Here is an 18,185-nt window from a genome sequence, read left to right as displayed (position 1 = left end):
AACGCTGAGATCAGGGTCGAGTTCTCAGTGAGAGTCCGCTCTGCTCAAAACATCAGCAGCTAAAAACAGAGCAGCTCTCACTGTAATTAGCGGAAGTTTGCAGACATACGCCTCAGAAATACTCAAACAATCTGTATACTGCCTTTATATAACACACACACACACACACACACACACACGCTGTGGTCTGAGGGGTTTGTTTGTGGTGTCTGCAGTGATGGCGGATACCAGAGTAAAGCCACATCTGACCGCTGCACTACATGAACCCTGTCGCCCTCTACATCTGACTCTCCAGCCGACCTGAAGAGCTGTCTGTCTGTCTAACCTGCTGTCTGTCTGTCTGTCTGTGTGTTGTGTTGGATTGTGTGTGTGTGTGTGTGTGTGTGTGTGTGTGTGTGTGTGTGTGTGTGTGTCGGCAGCATCAGATCTCCTCATCAGACGAGTGTTTGGTTCTTCAGTTCTCTTCATTTAGTTCTGGATGAACTTTCTCTGCAGCAGGAAGCACAGACTTCTCCATCCACACAACACTGGAAATTACAAGGTGGATGAACAGCACTGAACAACACACACACACACACACACACACACACACACACACACACACACACACACACTGCTGCTGTGTTCCTGAGCAACTTTCCACAGAGACACAGTCACTAAACAAACCCAGTGCACTAAACACAACTAGACATGGAAATTACACAGCAGAGAGGCCAAAACTCATCTCACACACACACACACACACACACACACACACACACACACACGGGTCAGGACAGGTCACATCTCTGCCTGTGCGCTTCTATCTGCTGTCCTCCATCTGAGTGTGTGTTGTCCATCATCAGCAGAGCGGGCCGGTGTGATTGGTCAGCAGTGTGTGTTCATCACTGACAGGTCTTCAGTGCTGGAGATCATCTCAGGTGTCCCCCTCAGCTCCTGGAGGGCCGCAGCTCTGCAGATGATCTCAGACCGGTGGAGTTCTTCAGGTGTGTTGATTCTCCAGGTCAGTGTGTTGGAGACGGCTGAACTGAACTCTGCACACACCGAGTCTGAAGCGTCTCCAGCAGCACACCTGCCCCAGAGCGGCCCCTGCGTTAAATCCAGCCGCTGCTTTCCAAACATATTTACTGCGGGGTCGAGCCAGATGTGGGATAAATGTGTCTGCATCAGGCCCAGGAGTACAGAACACATGTTGGTGGAGCTCTGGGTCATTATTCTGAGCTGAAATAAGAACACACACACACACACACACACTGCTCTGTTCTCAATTAAACCTCTATATGTGTGCCATGTGTGTGTGAAGTGGAGCATTATGGGGGATCCCCCAAACCCTAATCACATGTTCCAGAGGATGTGACCCACTTTTGTTCACTGCCATGCTGTGTGTGTGTGTGTGTGTGTGTGTGTGTGTGTGTGTGTGTGTGTATAGGCTCTTGTTGTGAACCTGCTGATCTGGAGTCAGTGTGTTGAGCTGTTGTGTAACAGTGGTGAGTCTCCCGTCAGGTTCTGTCCGTCTGGAACTCTGCGCTCCTGCAGTTCAGAGGAAACTCACGCTTTACATTTAGAAGCGTCGCCTACAGTCCCCACACAGATGGCAGGAGACCAGCGGTGGCACACACACACACACCGACGGGGCATGTGTGCTAGCGGTTTGGCTAACTTAGGTGTGTTTGTGTGTGTGTGTGTGTGTGAGAGAGAGAGAGTTTATGTTTGAGTGTGTGTATGACTGAGTGAATGAATGAGTGTGTGTGTGTGTAAGTGAGTATATGTATGAGTATGTGTGTGTGTGTGTGTGTGAGTGTATGTGAAGCAGACTATGTTTGAGTCTGTGTTTAAGTGTGTGTTAATGTTTGTGTAGTTTGTGTGAGTGTGCGAATATGCGTGTGTGTTTGTGTGTGAGAAAGAGAGTCTGTTCAAGTGTGGGTGTGTCAGTGTGTGTTTGTGAGAGAGTCTGTTTTTGTGTGCGTGTTGTGTGTTTGAGTGTGTGTGTGTGTTTGAGAGTCTGAGTGTGTGTTCATGTGTGTGTAGTTTGTGTCTGTGTGAGTGTGAGAGTTTGTTTTTGAGTTGTGTGTTTGAGAGTGAATGAGAGAGTCTGTGTTTGAGTGAGTGTGTTTTCTAGTGTGTGTGTGTGTGTGTTTGTTTATTTGACAAAGAATTTGTTTTTTAATATGTGTATGTGTGAGGGTAAGTGAATGAATGAGTGTGTGTGAGAGAGAGAATCTGTGTTTGAGAGTGGGTGTGTGTGTGTGTGTGTGTGTGAATTTGTTTTTGATTACGTGAGTGAGTGTTAGTGTGTGAGTGTATGAGTGAGTGTGTGTGTGAGTGATTGCGAGTGAGTGTGAATGATTGTGAGTGAGTGTGTGTGTGTGTGTGTGTCTGTGTGAGTGAATAAATGTGTGTCTGTGTCAGTGAGAAAGTCTGTTTGAGTGTGGGTTTGAGAGTGTGTGTTTGTGTGTGATTGAGTGTGAGTGTATACTTGTTTTTGTGTCCCTGTGGGGACCTGAATGCACACAGACTCGTGGGGACTCGTGTCACTGTGGCGACCCAATCTGAGGTGAAGCTGCCGTGTTCACTGAGAGGAGCCGTACAGCAGACACAGTACAGCTCTGAGTCCCCACCACCATACAGGAACGTGTGTGTGTGTGTGTGTGTGTGTGTGTGTGTGTTTGCCAGGCTGTGGGCGCTGGAACGTGTGTGTGTTGATCCTGGAATGCAGAAAGAGGCATGGACGACACTGGACTCTCAAACCAATCAGGAGCTGTGGCCGCAGTGTGTGTGGGTGACGGAGAGAGTATAAACACACAGCTCATCAGACGGACGACAGACAGACACACACACACACACACACTCATCTCCGCTGAGAGCAGAAACAGCACCTGCTGAACCATGAAGACTCTGGGGCTCCTGAGCATCTGCGCTCTGCTGTCTGTGTGCGCATCCATGGGAGGTGAGAATCACTGAGTGTGTGTGTGTGTGTGTTTGTATGTGTGTGTGAACTCTTAACAATGTGTGTGTGTGTGTGTAGTGTACACAGAGGCTGAACCTGCTGCTGAAGTGGCTGTGGATGTTGTGGTTCCTGAAACTGGAGCTCCGGTAGACACTGCCTCTTCATCGTCCTCATCATCATCATCATCTGCCTCAGACTCTGATTCCGCTTCCTCAGAGTCCAACTCCGCATCAGACTCCGCATCAGACTCCGCATCAGACTCCACTTCTGACTCCACTTCTGATTCTGCATCTGACTCCACATCTGACTCCGCTTCAGACTCCTCCTCTTCCTCCTCTGAGTCAAACTCTGCCAGTGCTGAAGGTGAGATACAGCTGAGTGTGTGTGTGTGTGTGCGCTTTAGTTTTGAGTAACAGAGTGATGTGTGTGTGTTGTGTCCGTCTTCAGGCACTCCTGCTCCTCATGTGCTGCTGAAGCGGAGTGTTGCTGCATCACTGCTGCGCCGCCGGAGAGCAGGAACACCTGCAGCTGACCTCACACCTGTGCAGCTGGAGAGGTCAGTCACACACACACACACACCAATATAAACACACACACATACATATAAACACACACACACAGACGTTCATATAAACACACACACACACGCACATTAATATATTCACATGCCCACAGTGAAGCTACTGCGGTTCCCCCCGTTCTGCATCTTCATCTGGTATTGATTATTGATCAGTTATGGGATGTGATGATCTTATTCAATACATTATTGATAAAGTATTCTAATTTTTACAGTTATAATTTTGAGCTGAAGTACCAGCGTGTGTGTGAGTGTGAGTGTGTGTGTGTGTGTGTGTGTGTGTGTGCGTGTGTTTGTGTGTGTATGTGTATGTGTGTGTTTGTGTGCGCGTGTGTGTGTGTGTGTGTGTGTGTGTGTGTGTGTGTGTGAGGAGCAGCATCAGTGTGTGATTCTCAGTGTGTTCTCCTCTTTCTCTCCCTCAGTTTGCGAGAGGTGTGTGAGGTTAATCTGGCCTGTGAACACATGGCTGAGACCGCCGGGATCGTAGCGGCTTACACTGCATACTATGGAAAAATTCCATATTAAACACACACACACACACACACAGTAATTATGTCTTCATACTGAGCTGAGGATGTCTTCAGCAGCTGTCCTGACTGATGTAGTGTGGTGTTTGGCAGAACACAGCGCTGGGGTTTCAGGCTCGCTGTGGGAAATCCTCACGGCTGCTTCAGCTTCACAGGGATTGAGACACGATCAGTGCAATGATTCTGCTGAAGTGTGTTTAGCTTGAAGATATGACGCCCGTGTGTGTGCAGATATAGTATAAGGAAGCATATATAAATATGAATAAGTCGCATTAGCTAGATTTGTGAAGTAGTGAATGAATGATTGTTGTGAATTCTCTGCAGACGGATGCTCCTCTGTCATGTGCTGTATATAAACATGAGGTCGACATGTTACCTGAAGCTGTTGACATTTTTGTCAATAATACGTTATTTTTGTGCACATAATACTTGTATAGGTCATTTACAATAAAAGTTTAAATATGTGAATATTAATGTGTCGGGTTAATTTTGTGTGCTGATGAACTGAAGGTGTCTGTAATTGTTCAATCACACAGAACAGATCGAGTGAGTCGCTCACAGCACAATTATACACACACGTGTCAGAGTAATGGTGGTTCATTCCACTGTGGAGACTCCTGATCAATCAGCTGGAGGAGAGAGAGTGAGTGACAGACGGCTGCTTCTCACTCAGGGCTGCTGTTTATGCTAATGAAGGAGAGGTGGGCACTAGTGGGCGGGGCTTTCCCCCTTTGATGACACGTACAAAGTGGGAATGTCAATCACAGTGTTCCTGCATCAAGTCTGATTAGAACAAACACAATTAAATCATGTTGATCATTAGAGGCTGGAGATATTCACACACTGCTGACACACACACACACACACACACACAAACAACTGGGTTTAAACCTGTTATTAGAGTGATTTTTGCATAACAGGTCTCCTTTAATCATAAATTATACCCCTAATAAAAAAACTGAAACATTTGTCCATGTATTTGTAAATGAACAGCTCCAAATATTTCATTTTTCCCGCTATAAATGACGCGCGCTCTGGATCGATCACTTCCTCCGCGGGAGCGCGCGTTCATGGTTCAGTGGATGTGCGCGCGCGCAGCAGTTTATCCGCACAGATGATGGAGTTTCTCATCGGCAGCGCGTTTTCCTCTCCGGTCGGTCAGAGGATCCGTAAGTCTTTATTCTCAGTATTTATTTCTTTATTTATACATGGTTTTACCCTGACTCTCTCTCTCTCTCTCCTGGATTCTGTATGATTCGCATCGCGCGTCTGATTCTGAACACTGAACCGAGTCCGCGAAAGATCCATTAATATCTGAGTGAATGACTCCGATCCTCAGTGTGTGTGTGTGTGTGTGTGTGTGTGTGTGTGTGTGTGTGTGTGTGTGTGTGTGTGTGTGTGTGTGTGTGTGTGTGTGTGTGTGTGTGTTTCATTATTATTGTATTAGAGACTGTAGTTTCAGAGCTGAGGCTGAATATGAGCACTTGTCATAACCTGCAGTCATAACTGGGCAAAGTTCGCGGAGTTCCGGAACTGTCAGAGTCGCTCGAGGACTGCTGGACTGAACACCGAGGCTTCCTCTTACAGCCTCTCTCTGTCCTCTTCGGTGTTGAGCCGTCATTTTACTAAAGCAACGCTGAAAGAATGCGCTCTAAAGCAGCTGACAGTCACATGAAGGAGAGAGGGTGTGTGTGTGTGTGTGTGTGTGTGTGTGTGTGTGTGTGTGTGTGTGTGTGTGTGTGTGTGTGTGTGTGTGTGTGAGAGAGAGAGAGGTCTCAGCTGGGTGAAGCGAATGTTTGCTTTAATGACGTGGTTTAGATTTAACTGTGTGTAAATGTTGTTTTTGTGTTGTGACATTTTTCTCATGACGTCAGAAAACTACTTTATAAACTTTATTTAAAAAAGTATTTAAAAGTATTCAAAATTTTGAGTGCTCCACTGTTATTTTACAATGCAGAGAAAACATAATAAAACTATAAATAAAAAATAATAATAATAATGATAAACTTTATTTTATATATATATATATATATATATATATATATATATATATATATATATATATATATATATATATATATGTGTGTGTGTGTGTGTGTGTGTTATATATTCTAAAGTTTATCATTATTATTATTTTATATATATATATATAATAAATGATACGGTGGCTCAGTAGTGTGGCCTCACAGCACTCAGGTCTCTGGTTTGAGTCTCGGCTGGGTCAGTTGGTGTTTCTGTGTGGAGTTTGCATGTTCTCCCCGTGTTGGTGTGGGTTTCCTCCGGGTGCTCCGGTTTCCCCCACAGTCCAAACACATGCGCTATAGGGGAACTGATCAACTAAACCGGCCATAGAGTGTGTGAGTGTGTGTGTGTGTGTGTGTGTGTGTGTGTGTGTGTGTGAATGAGTGTGTATGGGTGAGAAAGGGAGTGTGTGTATGGAGCTAATAATATGCCAAAACAATCTGAATTTGAACTGTGTTCATTTGAATTATTGACAGTTGTAATTAAATAAATCTGAATTGTATATGCCGTGTAGAATAGTTTTGAATTAGATTTTCTTCATTTGTGTTTGCGTGAGTGAGTGTGGAGAGCAGGAGCCGCTGTGGATTGAGCGGGGTCAGAGAGTGAGCTCAGTGATGGACTCTGAGCTGGACTGATGCTCTCTCCGCTCTGAGCTGCTGCCGTCCTGAGAGAGTCTGGAGTTCCCACAGATCAGGGTTACATGCTCACAGTTCCACCTCAACTGCTTTCTGAAACAGACCTCTATTGTGTGTGTGTGTGTGTGTGTGTGTGTGTGTAGAGAAGGCCACGAGCGCAGCGCTGCAGGCAGAGGACTGGAGTCTGAATCTGGAGATCTGTGACATCATCAATGAGACGGATGACGGGTGCGCCAACATCACTTCAGTCACTGTCATTATACATCTGTGTTTGCCTTCTGAACGTGTGTGTGTGTGTGTGTGTGTGTCTTTCAGGCCCAAGGATGCAGCGAAGGCTTTGAAGAAGAGGATTGTGGGTAATAAGAACTTCAGGGAGGTGATGCTGGCACTGACTGTGAGTGTGTGTGTGTGTGTGTGTGTTTTCATCTGTGTGTGTGTGTGTGTGTTCGTCCTCTAGCAGCTGATGTGTGATGGTCTGTGGTGTGTGTTTCAGGTGCTGGAGACGTGTGTGAAGAACTGCGGCCACCGCTTCCATGTGTACGTCTGCGCTCGAGAGTTTGTGGAGGGAGTGCTGGTGCGCGCCATCCTGCCCAAAAACAACCCTCCCATGATCCTCCAGGAGAGAGTGCTCAGCCTCATACAGGTGCTGCGCCATGGAGTGTGTGTGTGTGTGTGTGTGTGTGTGTAATGCAGTGTTTCCCAACCCTGTTCCTGAAGGCACCCAACAGCACGTGTTCAAGCTCTCCCTGATCAAACACCCCTCAATCAGCTCATCAGTGGAGACCCCAACACCTGTAGTGAAGGGGTCCGATGAGGGAGACGGACGACACACGTGCTGTTGTGTGTCTGCAGGAACAGGGTTGAAAAGCACGACTTTAATGCGCTGCAATGTGTGTGTGTGTGTGTGTGTGTGTGTGTGTGGTGTTCTGTGTTGCAGGCGTGGGCCGATGCCTTCCGAAACAATCCGTCTCTGTCGGGTGTTGTGTGTGTGTATGACGATCTGAAGAGCAGAGGCCTGGAGTTCCCCATGACGGATCTGGACTCTCTCTCCCCCATACACACACCCAGCCGGGTAAAACACACACACACACACACACACACACACACACGATGCAGATGCTCAAACAGAAATCTGTCTAAGATCTGACAAACGAGTTGCGTGCGTGTGTGTGTGTGTATTTGTCAGAGTATTGTAGAAAACAGCAGCACACACACTTCATCTCCACCTGACTCCAGCAGCTCCACTCCAGCATCACATGACCCTCCGGCCGGCCAATCACACGCACACACGAGTCCAGCGTCAACTGAGGAGGTACAAACACATGCACACACACACACACACACACAGGTGAGAGGTGTGCGCTGCGGTCAGGTGATCTGCTCTCCTGTGCTCCTCCAGAAGCTGAAGCTGCGGTCTGAGCTGGATCTGGTCAGAGGGAACCTGACTGTGCTGACGGAGATGCTGAACCACACCAAACCTGGAGAGACCACAGCGGCAGACGCAGAGCTGCTGCAGGTGTGTGTGTGTGTGTGTGTGTGTGAGACTGTCATGTACTAGTTTGATCATTTCTAACACATTTTTGTTTATGTGTGTGTGTGTGTGTGTGTGTGTGTGTGTGTGTGTGTGTGTTTGTATATGCATGTGTATTTTTGTGTGTGCGCGTGTGTGTGTGTGTGAGCAGCAGCTGTATTCAGTGTGTGTGCAGATGCAGCAGCGTGTGGTGGAGCTGATCCCTCATGTGTCTGAGGATGATCTGATCGGGGAGCTGCTGCTGCTCAATGATGAGCTCAACAACGCCTTCATCCGCTACCAGAGGTGCAGTGAGGGACCAGAGCAGAGGCTGATCACTGCTGCAGCACTCCAACACCTCACCTCACCTCTCTCTCTGTGTGTGTGTGTGTGTGTGTGTGTGTGTGTGTGTGTGTGTGTGTGTGTGTGTGTGTGTGTGTGTGTCTGTTAAAGGTTCGACAGGCTGAACATGCAGAAAACACACACAGAAGAGCAGCAGCAGGCGCAGGTAACACACACACACATCTCTGCCGACACAACATCTTCTCCGTCATTTCCATCCAGAGGGATTTAAAGTGCAGCTTGAGTGAGGAACAGTTGACGACGGCAGATTAACATATATATATCATGACGGAGGATGGAGAAGGCCAACACACTGTCACACTACTGAACCTCCTAAAACCATGCCAAAAACATGCTAATTATTGCTAGAAACATGCTAAATCATACTAGAGCCATGCTAATTTATGTTAGCAACTGCCTAGCAACTACTCACAACACCTTAGCAACCACCTAGCAACACCTTAGCAATGATCTAGCAACGCTTTAACCACCACTCAGCACACCCTAGCAACAAATTAGCAACCAACTAGCAACGCCTTAGCAATCGCCTAGAAACCACCTATCATTACCTTAGCAAAGACCTAGAATACCTTAGAAGCCAACTAGCAATGCCTTAGCAACTGCCAGCAAACCAATAAGCACAGCTTAGCAACCACCCAGCAACACCTTAGCAATGACCTAGAACATCTTAGCAACACCTTAGCAACCTCCTAGCAACATCTTAGCAACCACCTAGCAATATCTTATCAATTGTCTAGCAACCAATCAGAACAACCTGGAAACTACCCAGAACACCCTAGCAACCACCTAGCAACACCTTAGCAACTGCCTTGCAACACCTATCAATCACTCAGAACACCCTAGCAACTATCTAGCGACATCTCAGCAACTACATGAAACACCCTAGCAACGCCTTAGCAACTACTCAGAACACTCTAGCAACTGCATAGCAGCAACTTTCAACTACATAGCAGCACCTTAGCAACCACCTAGCAACACCTTAACAACTACCTGAAACACCCTAGCAACTGCCTGGAAACACCTTAACAACCAGTCAAAATACCCTAGCAACTGCCTAGCAACTACTCGAAACATCCTAACAACTGCCTAGCAACACCTGAGCAACCACTCAGAACACTCAAGCAACCACTTAGCAACACCTAGCAACCACTCAGACCCCCTATCAACAGCCTAGCAAAAACACACGTCAATCCACACTAGAAACCTGCTGACATGTCCAGGTATAACTGCCTCAAACTTCTCCAAGTGCTTCAATTATTTAAACTACTTCAAGTGTTCAGCTGTGAACATCACTCCTCTAGCTAGACAATCCTGCACACCTGAGCAGAGCAGATACACCTGAGCTGTGTGTTAATGCGCTCTAAACCTGCCGGAACTACTTTAGCTGTGCCTTTATCTGACAATAACCAAACACCTGAGAATGACCAGCAGCCAATCAGAATCCAGCATTCAGCAGAGCTGTAGTATAGAGTGTTTTAATCCCTGTTGAAGCTTTGTGGAGGATCACTACACTACACTACACCACACCACACCACACTACACCACACCACACTACACAACACTACACCACACTACACCACACTACACTACACTACACAACACTACACTACACTACACTACAGGTGTTCCCCTGCATCAGACCCGCTCTGAAGATTACTGTTCACTATCAGTTCATTTACTGAAGAGCTGCTCCATATACATGTAGAGAAGGATTTAGACCAATCACAACTTACTGTGGGCGGAGCTACTCCAATAGAGTTCTGCCAAACACACACACACACACACACTCACACACACTCACACACACACACACACTGAATATGAGCTGATGATCTGATTCTGATGATGTTCTGATCAGACTGAGACAGGAAACCTGATCGACTTCAACCCTGAGTCTCAGTCAGCCAATCAGAACACTGCGCCAGCTGTCAGTCAAGCTCAGCCCCGCCCTCCAGCCAAACACAACAGCAGCTCAGGTGAGAGTCTGTGTGTGTGTGTGTGTGTGTGTGTGTGTGTGTGTGTGTGTGTGTGTGTGTGTGTGTGTGTGTGTGTGTGTGTGTGTGTGTGTGTGTTTCGGTTTAGATGTACTTGTGAGGCGTCAATGGTCTTCACTTAAATTGTGTGTGTGTGTGTGTGTGTGTGTGTGTGTGTGTGTGTGTGTGTGTGTTTCAGCTGGTGAAGACGTGGAGTTTGACATGTTTGCTCAGACGAGGAGCAGTTCTCTGGCTGAACAGAGGAAGAGGTGTGTGTAGTGAAGTCTTCATCTCTCCTTGTCACAGCTTAACCACGCCCCTCTAACTATTCGTGAAAGATGAGAGGAGGAGCTAAATATTAAATCTCCGCCCCCTACTCAATATTCAGCAGCTTCCGGTTATGAAAGACCAAGATATGAAAACCAACATGAGCGTCTGTGTGTGTGTGTGTGTGTTATGTTGATAATGATGATAATGGTGTGTGTGTGTGTGTGTGTGTGTGTGTGTGTCCAGTGTGCGGTACGAGGACCCCGGTGCAGTGGAGGGTCTTGCTGAGGCTCTGGATTCACGTCTGCAGGTTACAGCAGGGGTCAGTGAACACACATACACACACACACACACACACACATACACTCACACAGCCATAACCCTCATTCTGAACACGTGTGTGTGTATTACTGCATTAAAAATACTGGAGTCTCAGTGTGTGTCTCTGTGTGTGTGTGTGTGTGTGTGTGTGTGTCTTGTCATCTGTGTTTATGTATCTGTGTGTCTGTGTATGTGTGTATATCTATGTGTATGTATGTTTCTATTTGAGAGTGTGTGTGTGTGTGTGTATAAAACTATGTATGTGTGTGTGTGTGTGTGTGTGTGTGTGTGTGTGTGTGTGTGTGTGTGTGTGTGTGTGTGTGTAAAGGCTGCTGGCAGTGACTGGGTCCGTCAGAGTCAGTGGATTTACAGTGAGGGTCTGGTGGGTTTTCGCGTCACACCTCTACATGCATCAATTAAACACACACACACACACACACACACACACACACACACACACACACACACTGATTGCAGCATGAGCCCAGGCAGCAGGTGTATGAGTGCAGACGTTCAGTCTCAGGTGTGCTTCACGATCAGGATCTGGGCTGTGTTGAATGAGCTGGAGACACTTTACAGTCAGCGCTCAGTGGAGAATCAGCAGCCGATAATCATCATATTGACGGGGAAGCGCTCAGTGGAGACCCCGCTACTGAAGGGTTTAGCTAATTAAAGATGAGCTGATGAACACTGAGCTGGAGATAACATCATTAACACAGCAGAGCTGACCCCAGCTGACCATGAACACTGAGCTGTGTGTGTGTGTGTGTGTGTGTGTGTGTCTTCAGTAACACATTAACTGATGTCAGCTTACTGTAAAGTGTCTCCACTGAGGGCTGTTGGCTTGATTTTACTTATCAGGTGATGGTTAATAATCGAGTGTGTGTGTGTGTGTGTGTGTGTGTGTGTGTGTGTGTTGGTTTTGCTATACTTGTGAGGACCAACTATTGAGAAACAACCAATGTTGTGAGGACATTTTTCTTTGTGAGGACAATTTAGGTGGTCCTCACAATAAAAATGCTTTAATGGCCTCCAAATGGCCTATACTTGATACTGTGCAAATTTCAGCAAAAGTCCTCACAGCAATAGTAAAACTGAAAATTGGTGTTTTGCCTTATGACCGCGAGCTCCCTCATCGGTCACACACGTGTACTGCATCAAAAATCCCGGGAGGAGGAGCTAGAGTGAGAGCGGATTTTTTTCATTGGACGGCTGCTCCCTCGCTGGGGAATTTTTGTGATTGGCCGTTTCAGTCACATTGCTACACTGTGGAGGGGGAAGGAGAGCCGAATGTCTGCAAGCATGATTAACCTAAACTATATGAGACCGGTTGGCAACCTGAAATGTCATGTTTGTAATACTACCTCACGAAAATTAACCAACTGAAGTCAATTTGCCAATGAACATGTTACTACACGTTTACTACATTACAAACCTTGGTTGAGTTACTGCTGGCTTTAATGTAATTACATATGAAATTATACACCATTAAAATTGTTCATCAAGACTCCATAATAACACGCTTAAAATGTTAAAGTTAATGTAATTCATATCATGGGTGTTTGAAAAGCCTTTTGTTTCAAATACGAGCATTAGCCCATTAGGGAAAGCACTCCTGTATGATTGCCATGAAATCGCGGGACAAAACTGCACCTCTCGACATCTCTATCAACAATAATGAAATGTTTAGTGTCTTACCTTGCCTGATGTTATAATTCCATAGGCTGTCTGTGCTGTTTCGTCGCTGTAGTTTCCAGTAAAGTCAAAGAAAAACTCTCTAAATTCTCTTTACAAAGCCGCGTCCTGTTCGTGAACAAAGGTTCGTTTAAAATGACTCTCACGAATCAATGTAAGTGATTCTAGCGAGTGAATCAGTGAATCAATTAAGCGTTCGTAAAGACGTCAGTTCATTCTAGAAAGCATCGGTTGTTCGAACAAATCAATTCAACCCAACTAATGATTCTGTGATGAAATCATTGACTCGATTCATTTCACTGGCCGTTTAGTTTAGATGTTTTAATATATCAGTTTATATTAATCATTAATTAAATTCGATCTTAATTAACATTAATCTCAACATGAATCTATGAATGTAATTTCACTCATTCTACCTGAGCCTCACTGAACATCTGAAAATACATAATATCTACAACTTATCAAATGTTTTTTCACCCTAGCCCATCAGTCACCAGCAGTACATAACCATATTTTACAGTTGAATTTACATATTAACAGATTATATTTACACTTGTGCAAATACATCATGCTGTAGGTAGAGATAGTGTTATACATTTTGAAATAAAATATATAAAAGTACATATAATAGAGGCACTATAGGAGTAGTGAAAGTAGAATACTGCTTTTAATGAGCAGTTATTTGTTTAAGAGGGAGCTGGAGCTTGGGGGAAGGAGCTGCTTCTGTGTCAGCTGCTCTGAAGCGCTGGCCATTCCTAGTGTTCACTCAAAAAAGACTGTATACTTTTACAGGTTGACATAACAAAAAGTAGATAGATTTATAGAGTACATGCACACCATTAGTGCTGAACAGCCGTTCACTAGAGAAGTGGTGTGGAGGAAAGATGTACAAAACTGCTGGGTGAGAGTGAAGTGTGCCCAGTGAGATAAATGAAGAGTAATGCAAGATAAACTGAAGCATTCAAACACTCTTCCAGTCAGGCTTGATGTCAGCTCTCAATGTCAACCTTATTTAAAAACAACCAAGGTTGATCAAAGTATTTCACAAAGTAAAACTAAAACACTAAAACTGTAATATAATACATAGGAAATCACAATTTATATATATATATATATATATATATATATATATATATATATATATATATATATATATATATAATTGTGATTATAAAACACTGGTAGAGTTGCCGTGTCCTCAACTAAGGTTGCCAGCCGCCCTGTATTAGCCAGGACATCCCATATGTTGAGCTTGCCTGGTTTGTCCTGTACGTTATTCCCAATGTCTTGTTTATTGGTTGCTCCACAGATTGAAGCAGCAGTGGTGTTGAAAAGGCTTTATTGATTTAGTTTTTAGTCTTCATTTCTGTTAATAATGTACAGTACAGAATGTATCCTTTAAACAGTAAATGTAAATATGATGGAATGATGGAATGCATATGCTAATTAGCATGGCTGCACTAGTCAAATTTTGTCCCATATTTCATAGCAACACAGTTGATAACCCTGTCCTCAACTTGAAAGAAAAAGAGACGATTTAAAGTCCTTGAGAGTTCAGGCAATTCTAAAATGAATGACAAGCTGCTTTACAGGTAAAGGTTAGCTACAGCAAAGGCCCAACCATCTCTGGTCATTACTCATGAGCCTTAGTTTAGGCTGCTAGTTGTGTTGAAGCTAACTGGCTGTGATATACCAAGTACACACTGATCCAGCACAGTATGACCACAGACAGGTGAAGTGAACAACACTGACCATCTCTTCCTCAAGGCACCTTTTAGCAGGTGGCATATATTAGGCAGGAAGAGGACATTTTGTCCTTAAAGTTGATGTGTTGGAAAGCAAAATGCACTAGTGTAAGGATTTGAGTGAGTTTAATAAGGGCCATAGTGTGATGGCAAGTTGACTGGGTCAGTGCATCTTCAAAACTACAGCTCTTGTGAGGTGTTTCTGCAGTGGTCAGTTCACTCATCTAGTGGAATCTGTTCAAAGAGCGAACAGTTGTGAAGCGGAGCTTGTCACAGGCAGCCAAGCACTGATGCTCATGGGAGTAGAAGCTGGCCCATGCCGTCTGACCCACACATGACTGCTGAAGAAGTTAATGTGGTTCTGATAGAAAGGTGACAGAATGTAAGGGACATTCCACAGAATGGGTAACATTTATTTCCCTAGAATATTAAATGTATAAAAATGCATGAAAATAACTCTAAAATACATTTTAGTAATAATCAAAGTGTCTTCAAATGTAACAAACTACAAAATTTAGAATAAATAATTAAAATCATTTTTAAAAACTATGTAGAACACTAAAAAAGAGCAGTTGTTGCATGTCCCCACTCCCTGCGTCTAAAATTTGCCAGAATATATTGTGTGTAAAATCCTTCGAAAAAATATTTTTTTTGCATTTACATGCAGTTTTATATCCAATTAATGATTTACTATTAAACAAATAATCTTAACTGTTACTTAAATTATTTTTAGATGTTATTTATTAATTTTTAAACCACTAAAACTTGCTCCATATCCTCATGCTATTAGCATGTGTGCCATGTGGCTATTTAACATGAATTTAATAATTTTTGTTACCCAGTCCCGTTACTCATATAAGCCATAACAGGATTGAGTAATAGTAACAGGAGTGAGTTGCATTCTCTGCTGCATATATAATAATGCAAAACATTGTTAATTTAAAACGATTTACTTGAATCTTTTAGGTTTCAGTTATTATTACTTATATTGTAAATATACACTCACTGGCCACTTTATTAGGTACACTTGACCAGCTGCTCGTTAACGCAAATTTCTACTCCATCAATCACATGGCAGCAGCTCACTACATTTAGGCATGTAGACATGGTCAAGAGGATCTGCTGCAGTTCAGAGCGAGCATCAGAATAGGGAAGAAAGGGGATTTAAGAGACTTTGAACGTGGCATGGTTGTTGCTGTCATACGGGCTGCTCTGAGTATTTCAGAAACTGCTGATCTACTGGGATTTTCACGCACAACCATCTCTAGGGTTTACAGAGAATGCTCCGACAAAGAGGAAATATCCAGTGAGCGGCAGTTCTGTGGGCGCAAATGTCTTGTTGAGGTCAGAGGAGAATGGCCAGACTGGTTCCAGCTGATAGAAAGGCAACAGTAACTCAAATAAGCACTCGCTACAACCGAGCTCTGCAGAAGAGCATCTCTGAACACACAACACGGCCAACCTTGAGGCGGATGGGCTACAGCAGCAGAAGAGCACACCGGGTGCCGCTCCTGTCAGCTAAGAACAGGAAACTGAGGCTACAATTCACACAGACTCACCAAAACTGGACAATAGAAGATTGGAGAAACGTTGCTGCTCTGATGAGTCTCCATTTCTGCTGACACATTCAGATGCTCAGCTCACAATTTGGCCTCAACAACATGAAAGCATGGATCATCCTGCCTTGTATCAGCGGTTCAGGCTGGTGGTGGTGGTGTAATGGTGTGGGGGAGATTTTCTTTGGGTCCATTAGTACCAATTGAGCATCAACGCCACAGCCTACCTGAGTATTGCTGCTGACCATGTCCATCCCTTTATGAGCACAGTGTCTCCATCTTCTGATGGCTACTTCCAGCAGGATAACGCAGCATGTCATAAAGCTCAATCATCTCAGACTGGTTTCTTGAACATGACGATGAGTTCACTGTAGTCAAACGGCCTCCACAGTCACCGGAGCTCAATCCAATAGAGCAGCTTTGGGATGTGGTGGAACGGGAGATTGGCATCATGGATGTGCAGCCGACAAATCTGCAGCAACTGTGTGATGCTATCATGTCAATATGGAGCAAAATCTCTGAGGAATATTTCCAGTAGCTTTTTGAATCTACACCATGAAGAATTAAGGCTGATCTGAAGGCAAAAGGGGATCCAACCAGTTACTAGTAAGATGTACCTAATAAAGTGGCCGGTAAGTGTATCACATGTATTATATGTATGAATTATATACTTGCAGAGTGCCAATCCACCTGTAAGTGCTGCAGAAAAGCAACAACTTTATTGTAAACAACATGATGCAGAGAAGAGAGAAATATTCAGAGAAGGAATCTGAAAGAGGGTGTCACGGTAGTGCAGTGGGTAGCATGATCACCTCACAACAAGAAGGTCACTAGTTTGAGCCCCGGCTGGGTCAGTTGGTGTTTCTGTGTGGAGTTTGCATGTTCTCCCCGTGTTGGCGTAAGTTTCCTCCGGGTGCTCATGTTTCCCCCACAGTCCAAACACATGTGCTAGAGGGGAATTGAAGAAGCTAAATTGGCCTTAGTGTATGAGTGTGAATGAGTGTGTATGGATGTTTCCCAGTGCTGGGTTGCAGCTGGAAGTGCATCCGCTGCATAAAACGTTATGCTGGATAAGTTGGCGGTTCATTCCTCTGCGACCCTTAATTAATAAAGGGACTAAGCTGGAAAAAAAAAAAGTGAATGAATGAGTCGGAGAGATACAGGAAGGACCTAGAGTCAGGCAGCAAGAAACTGATCAATGACCTCAGAGAGAAAAGTGCAGACGCCGCAAAAAGTGGAGAGAGATGTACCATAACATCAAAGACAGAAAAGAAGCCCTCAAACATCCCTCCACACAGCCCACAGTTATCACTAGAGCAAGCTGAACATCCACAGTGTCTGGATGTTCATTCCTGTTACTGGGTGTTCATTCCTGTTATTTTATATATATATATATATATATTTTTTTTTTTAATTAGTGACTTTTTTTTGTCATCATCATTTATCCAATAGTTGATTTAATTACATGACTTTAAAATTTTTTATTTTGCACTTTGGGTCTCCTGTAAAATTTAAAAATGTCTTTGCATTTTTTAAAAATACACCTTGTGTACATTTAGTGAATTTTTTTGTAACAAATATAAGTTTTTCAAACATTTTACCAACTATTTCTTAAAGATAAACACTTTTGTGAGTGGAAGACAAAATAGTTGACATTTTTTTTAAAACACCCTTTCAAAAAGTAACTTGATTTTAGTAACAGGACTGAGAAAAATAGATCATTTTCCAAAATTTGAAACCTTGTAAAAAATAAAGCAGAGGTGCCTGAGATTGCCCAATAGTCATTCCAAACAGTTAAATATGTGTGTTGCTAGATACAGTGTTGTAAAAATGTGTGTTGCTAAATACAGTGTTGAAAAAATATGAAAAAATAAATGTAATTTTAAGAAATTATAAAATCAAATGTTACCCATTCGGTGGAATGTCCCATACAGTGCATCAGCAAACACTAGAAGGGACAATATTAGGCCGGTGGTAATAATGTCATGCTCATACAATGTATATGCATATAGTACATACTGTACATTGTGGATGTGACACTTGTAAT

The 18,185-nt window shown here is 44.1% G+C and overlaps 2 protein-coding genes across 3 annotated transcripts in view; both read left to right on the top strand.

Moving 5' to 3' along the window:
- Positions 1 to 2,819: 2,819 nt before the first annotated feature.
- Positions 2,820 to 4,519, top strand: bglapl (bone gamma-carboxyglutamate (gla) protein, like). Its single transcript, NM_001291889.2, is given in 4 exon segments — positions 2,820 to 2,947; positions 3,026 to 3,310; positions 3,395 to 3,503; positions 3,947 to 4,519. Coding segments are annotated over 4 exon segments (558 nt in total). The 5' UTR covers positions 2,820 to 2,886; the 3' UTR covers positions 4,050 to 4,519.
- A 642-nt stretch (positions 4,520 to 5,161) lies between these two features.
- LOC141386149 (target of Myb1 membrane trafficking protein) overlaps positions 5,162 to 18,185 on the top strand; it is a 41,678-nt gene continuing 28,654 nt past the window's right edge. Inside the window, exons 1-13 of one of the 2 annotated variants that reach the window (XM_087256287.1) lie at positions 5,162 to 5,220; positions 6,852 to 6,936; positions 7,024 to 7,102; positions 7,202 to 7,351; positions 7,646 to 7,780; positions 7,895 to 8,020; positions 8,108 to 8,224; positions 8,391 to 8,524; positions 8,672 to 8,726; positions 10,440 to 10,557; positions 10,754 to 10,823; positions 11,068 to 11,143; positions 11,471 to 11,524. In XM_087256287.1, the coding sequence (XP_087112413.1) occupies positions 5,166 to 5,220; positions 6,852 to 6,936; positions 7,024 to 7,102; positions 7,202 to 7,351; positions 7,646 to 7,780; positions 7,895 to 8,020; positions 8,108 to 8,224; positions 8,391 to 8,524; positions 8,672 to 8,726; positions 10,440 to 10,557; positions 10,754 to 10,823; positions 11,068 to 11,143; positions 11,471 to 11,524 (1,254 nt within the window). In that variant the 5' untranslated portion in view covers positions 5,162 to 5,165. The remainder of the gene's footprint in view (positions 5,221 to 6,851; positions 6,937 to 7,023; positions 7,103 to 7,201; positions 7,352 to 7,645; positions 7,781 to 7,894; positions 8,021 to 8,107; positions 8,225 to 8,390; positions 8,525 to 8,671; positions 8,727 to 10,439; positions 10,558 to 10,753; positions 10,824 to 11,067; positions 11,144 to 11,470; positions 11,525 to 18,185) is intronic. The other variant, XM_087256288.1, reaches the window with a different exon arrangement.

Source organism: Danio rerio, chromosome 6 (genome assembly GCF_052040795.2).
Source record: "Danio rerio strain M-AB ecotype USA chromosome 6, GRCz13ab, whole genome shotgun sequence".
NCBI lineage: Eukaryota > Metazoa > Chordata > Actinopteri > Cypriniformes > Danionidae > Danio > Danio rerio.
Note: the sequence above shows the minus strand (reverse complement) of the source record. Positions and strands in the feature narration are given on the sequence as shown.